We start from the raw sequence: 6,050 nt of genomic DNA on the forward strand, positions 1-6,050 counted from the left end.
ACAATTTTTCTAGCTTCTTTAAGTAGAGGGTCTAAGTCAAAAGCAGATTTTCACAATGTTAACAACGGTAGAGAAACGTAAAGCCCAAAGTAGTGGAACTGCATTCATGTCACTATACATACCTGGCACAGAAAAGGAAGTACAAAGCAGTACATAGGGGTCTTTGCTCTATGTCCATCCTTAAACTGACTCATCTTCCATCCATAAAACCTCCTGTGCTTTTGGTGGAAACTCAAAGATCAGGCTTGTTTTAAGAACAGATTTCACATTTCCATTGTTTTGATTTTGTGAACTTTTACACAAAAGTCCCATCATCTGGCCAATCCATTTTAGGACCACAAAATCAGCCAAAAGGTTTTCAATGAATTCTGATCATTCATACACAGACCACAAATCTCCATCTGACCTCACTGGTGTATGTGCGTTTCACTTGCTTTATCAGAACTCTGCCTTAGAAACTCATTCCCAGAGCACCTGAAAATTCACTGAGGCCTCAAATGTAACCTAGGCAAGCTGCAGTGATTTCAAAGGGCTAGTAGGTCTCTCCTGACTGGACTGAATGACTTTACTAAGCATCAGAACAACAGAAATCCCTGTCACTTGCTAAACCAAATTCCCTCCACTACCTTGTAAATCTCCTATGAATATGAAGCTGCAAGTGCCTTTTGGAGGCCTTTGATCTGAATGGAAGTACTTAGGAGAGACCCAGTATTAGCTTCTGCTTCATTTTCCTCACACACAATATTGTGTCTTCATTTGGGTCTCAACGGAAGACACTATTTGCTGCAAAAGAGCCCTTACAAGTGAGAAACACGAACCATGATCTTCCAGGAAACAAAGCCTGAAGTAAGATCCAAGGTGGAAAATGCAAAGACCACCTTTATGAACTCTTTATCAAAAAGTTACTTAGATATGTAGATGGAGAAAGGACTTTTCACAGCAGGAATTCTACCCCTCTCTTATTGTTCTCACTCTCCAACCCTGCATTACTTCCAGCTTTGATTTTGACATTCATAATTTTCCAAAACCTGTTATAGAGGATAATGCATCACAATCATAGAAAGGAAATACACTTGATCTCCACCATTCTGAGAAGAAACATAATTTTTCAAAAGCAAAGGAATGACAAATGGACAAACTAAAAGATGAATGGCCATAGGACAGAGACTGCATCATCAAACTATGCACTTAGGGGGAATCTCTGCATCTCTGATGACATGTACTGATCCACCAAGGTGTGACTTCTTAGGTCATCTTTACATCTGCTAACCCATGACAAAACTTATACCCAGATGTACCCCTCTCCTATCTCCTGCTTCCTTACTAGTTGTAACATGACAAGGGAAAAAAAGTCAGACAAGCAAGGAAAGGAAGCATAAACTCACTAGGCAGGCATGGAAATTCATCCCTGAGAGCACCAGGTACCCACTGAGGACTCAAGGTGTAATTGTCACCCTGAAGTCTTACTCTGGACTACGGGTTTGATTTCATTTTATATAAAAACAGTTTTTCTGCTGTGGGGCCTTCTCATCTCTCACAAACATGAAGCCCTGTGTTTACAGGTTTTATTGTGGGCCTCTTTCTTGGCCTGTCTTCTGAGAAAGCATAACAGATTCTTTTTTAGATTCTTTTTCTTTGTCTTCACATATAAAAAAATTTTCTTAGGTGGTTGAAATAAGTATTTGCTGTAAACAACACCTGCAGTTTCAAATTAAAAAGTGTTGATCAGAAATGGGGGAGAAGAACAGTGACCTTCCACGTCAGAAATGTCTGAACCAAAGTGCAGTTACAACTATGAAGAAACTCTACATCAAAAATTCATAAGGAAGATGCAGTTTTGAATAAAGAGGTTTCACAGAGGAGCAGAGTGACATAGTGAGCATCAGCTCAGGCTTTTCCCACTGTGTGCAGCGTGACCATGAGCCAACCACTCGATAAATCACATAAACACAACAGTCAAACTGAGCTGTCCTTGAGCTCTTCAGGTGAGGCATCAAGACTGTGTGGCAGTGATCTCCCATTGAAGTGCAATGGCTCACAGGGTTGATCCTCAAGGCTGAAAGCCCCTTTACCAAGGACAGAGCTTTGTTTGAATCCAATTTCATCTCTCCCCAAAGCGTAGCTGGACTGCCTGCCAGGTGACTCTCTCATTGAGCAGGCACATCTCTCAGGGTTTGGAAGTCCTTAGGGGAGACTAAGACATCTATCCTTACCCAAGGCACTGAGATTCATCACCTGTAACAGATGGTTACTAAGTGGCTGAAAACTAAATAGAAATGAAATGCATGCAGCTAATTCCATTAAATATAAACCATTGTCCAAGCTTAAAACTAGGACTGGACCTGGCTGCACCTAAGCTCTGTCAGTAGTTGAGGTAGCAAGAGTGTCCGCTCTGAAACTTCTGACTCAGCATGAGGGACTCACTCACTCGTTTCAATCTCCAGTCTCTGTGTAAATAATTCTGTGTTGATTCTGAGTCAATCCTCTGTGTGTTTCATCTATGTAGTAAATAATAGACATTGTACCTGGCCACATCTAAGATCCACCAGGAGTTAAGGAAGCAAGGGGATCCATAAGATAACAGTCCTTTTTATATTTCAACACTGGAAGTAATAGAGTGAACCCTGTCATAAAACTTTGTTATGATGCATTTCTACAACATATTAAAGCCACTTTTGTTAATACCTCTGGTAGGGAATCATTAAGGAATATAAATCCCTCCTTCACAACATCTAGCCTTGCATCAGGCCTCTAAATGGAGAGTTATGGGACAAATGCTCTATTATCAGAGGACTACAATTGCCTTTTAGGACAGGGAAACCAGGATTAAGGAGAAAAATGACACCGGCCTTGACATGAGGCAAGAAATCAAACCATTGATCAGCCAAACCCACACTGACTCACATGTTTTCCTGGAACAAAGCCAGCCTCTCACACTCCTTGCTCTGCATTCACAGCCTTTTTCACACCATGGACAAATCCAACTTCTGACCATACGTCAACCACAAGTGACAAAGCAGATGTTTCATTCAGCAAGATTTTAGGGAAACAGAAATCTTTGTCTTGGCAGCTGAACACCTTCAAGGTATGGAAGAGAACTCCTCCTGCAGCCTGATAGTTTCAACAGATCTCTCTGTTTTTAAGAACTGTCAGCCAAACTGATGCCCACTTTTAGAACATAAAAAGAAACAAGAATAAAAAAAAAAAAAAAAAAAAAAAAAAAAAAAAAAAAAAAAAAAAAAAAAAAAAAAAAAAAAAAAAAAAAAAAAAAAAAAAAAAAGAGGAAAAATGGGAAACTCGAAATAATGTAGGAATCTTAGCTATACATTTCCACATACAACTGTAGTAAGATGAGGACTGAGTATCAAGAGGCACAGTTCTCCAAGTAATTTCTTTGGAAAACAGGGAAAACACACAGGAGCACAATTACTGGATCCATATAACAGCCAGGGGAAATGGAACACTTGCACCAACCTTTTAGACATTTCTAGGTACACTACAGCAAACATTTCCACTTGCCCTGTCTCTGTGCAGACAAAATATTTCATCATGTCCAAACATCATGGAATAAGGGAAGCTGAACTTTGCAAGCAGACAACATTGGAAGAAAATTTTCCCAAATAACTTCTCCTTATGGAGAACAAGGATCACAACAGAGATCACTGCATAAGACATTCTCTGTTCATCACACTCATTTCAAGAAACATGAAATGTTCCAAGGGGCATAACCAATATTATGCTCAGTTAAAGACTTAGTCATCAGAATCGACTCAAAGTCACCATCATTCTTCCCCAGAACATGGATATTTTGGAAGAATCTGCAACCATTAACGCAAAGTTTATGTCTATATCCCAGAACTACCACTCACAGGAACAGCTGTATTGGACATGACAGAGGACAAAATAAGTGACTTCCTGGCACATACTTCAAATAACAAGCCCCAAACTCAGAAATTCCTGACAAATAAACACTCCCATCCATATATTCCCACCAATTTTAATATCAGTGGTGACTTCATATGAGCAAGAGCCACTTGATAACATCTGAAAGATTGGTCAAGACTGCAGAAAGATTAGTCCAACCACAATGAAACTCTACACCACAGTCCTACAAGGGTGTATAGCTGGGAAAAGTGATATTTCACAGGGCAGTTCTAACACGCAGAACCCCTGAAGCAGGGTTGCACTTCCATGGATATTGCTTCCAGCCAAATTCATCAGAGGATTGTCACCCCCTTTCTGGACACTGGAAAGGGGTATTTCATGTAAGTGACACAAGGCCTTGGCACTAGGCATGACATGAAAGAATCCCCAGAGTGGCTTTGGGGCAGTCTCTCCCTGATTTGGCACTGACTTCTCACCATGAGTAGGTAAAAAGCAAGATCAGCGATTCCAGTGGCATTTTCAGATAAAGTTTCAGACACACACAGGTCCACCTTTACCTCATCAAGACAAACAAGGCAACAGTTGAACTGCCCTTCACAGGGAGTAGCACAGGCAATAGGAAAGGAAACTGATGAACTCACAACTTGTCACTGTTTGGAATCTGAGCATATTCATTTTATGTAGTCCAGCAATGGACCCTGGGAATTAAAAAAACCCTACAAGCTTCCTCTCCATCAGTATCTCCTCATGCAAAACACCTGCAGGAACCTCCTCAAACTCATTACAGCTGCCATGGTTCTCACTGATCTTTATTACTTGCAGATATACTCCACTGAAAGAAAAGTTGCAAAGACAACTTCTCCTTCCCATAGTTAATATTTGACCACCATGTGGGTGTCAGAAGTAAGAAAATTTCTCCCATTAACATTTTAAGGAAACATATCTATGAGAGCCTTTCCCTTTAGAGATGTAACAATGAAAGGCACATATGGGACAGTCACAAAACTGTAACAATGTGATCAGATACTAGCAAATACAAAGGCCCAGCTTGAGATCAGTACAAAGAAGAAGACAAGAAAATAACATCTGCAGAAATGAAGTGACCACATCATGCTCTTCTAAGTTACGGCACTTAGAGAAGATGCATAATCCAGATATTGAGCAAGGATGGAATCAGTTTCCTTCTCTCAAAGCTCCCATTTTGGCATTTATAATTAGTACGTATTAAGCAATTAGTTAAATACAAAGCATTAACTTTTGCACATGCAGCAGGAACATTCCACAGCTCTCAACACAGCTGGAGTAAAGTCTGTTAGGCCTCATTTACTTAGGAAGGAAAAAAACACATTACATTATAGAACAGAGGGTCACTGAAATCTTGTTTCCTTCAACAGTCCCTCCCCCACAGTTACCAAGATCCTCCTGCCTCTCAAAACTTGCATGTTGTTTTTTGACCACTATGTTTTCCAAGAACTTTGAATCAAATGGCCAGTTATTCAGACCATTTCTCTTCAACATGCACCAGGAAAACCCACGGGCTTCACATATCTATCTTTAAAGCTTTGTACTGTGAGAGGAAGAAATATCTGTCTGCCAACTAAGTCTCATTGAAGGAGTATCAAGACCCTAAACGTAAAAGAGAAGCTGACCTTCAGGAGATTCTCGGTGAGCAGTGATCATGTGATACAGTAAAAACGCATAAAAGACAACCCTCTAACCAAGAGCACTTTCCCTTCTCCTGTCTCCGCTACAAACTGGAAGGTTAAGACCGGATCCCACGTTCGCTACCACGAAGCAAGAAGCAACCCCGATCAGCAGGTGGCTCAGTAAACTTTTGCCTTCCTTGTCAACAAAACCAGCTACGCGGAACGACAAATCACGGAAAATAAAGGGCAAAAGAGGAAGAAGAAACCGTCATGGACACTGTCTAGTACGAGGAACTCACCGGGGGAGCAGTGGGGTCGGTGGGACGGTCACCGGCAGGTTCCTCGTCGCCGAGCAGCGGTGCGGGCTCGTCGGGCGGCGGGCGGGCCGGGAGGGTGTCGCAGCAGCTGGCGGCCGAGAAGCGCAGGTGGCTCTTGCGCGAGTCGGCCGTGAGAGACACGTCGTGCGAGTAGGAGTGCAGGAAGGCGCGGACGCCGTCGATGCCCACGAAGTGCGTGGCA

General features: G+C 41.8%; 1 protein-coding gene across 1 annotated transcript in view; it reads right to left on the reverse strand.

The window, feature by feature from the left end:
• The window catches only part of LOC114071426 (protocadherin gamma-A9-like), a 15,199-nt gene that overhangs the window by 6,202 nt on the left and 2,947 nt on the right, over positions 1–6,050 (reverse strand). The window contains exon 2 of the mRNA XM_027909256.1: positions 5,831–6,049. Within this exon, the coding sequence (XP_027765057.1) occupies positions 5,831–6,049 (219 nt within the window). The remainder of the gene's footprint in view (positions 1–5,830; position 6,050) is intronic.

The sequence above is a fragment of the Empidonax traillii genome, unplaced genomic scaffold, assembly GCF_003031625.1.
Source record: "Empidonax traillii isolate 1590-97213 ecotype Southwest subspecies unplaced genomic scaffold, ASM303162v1 scaffold2017:size42594, whole genome shotgun sequence".
NCBI lineage: Eukaryota > Metazoa > Chordata > Aves > Passeriformes > Tyrannidae > Empidonax > Empidonax traillii.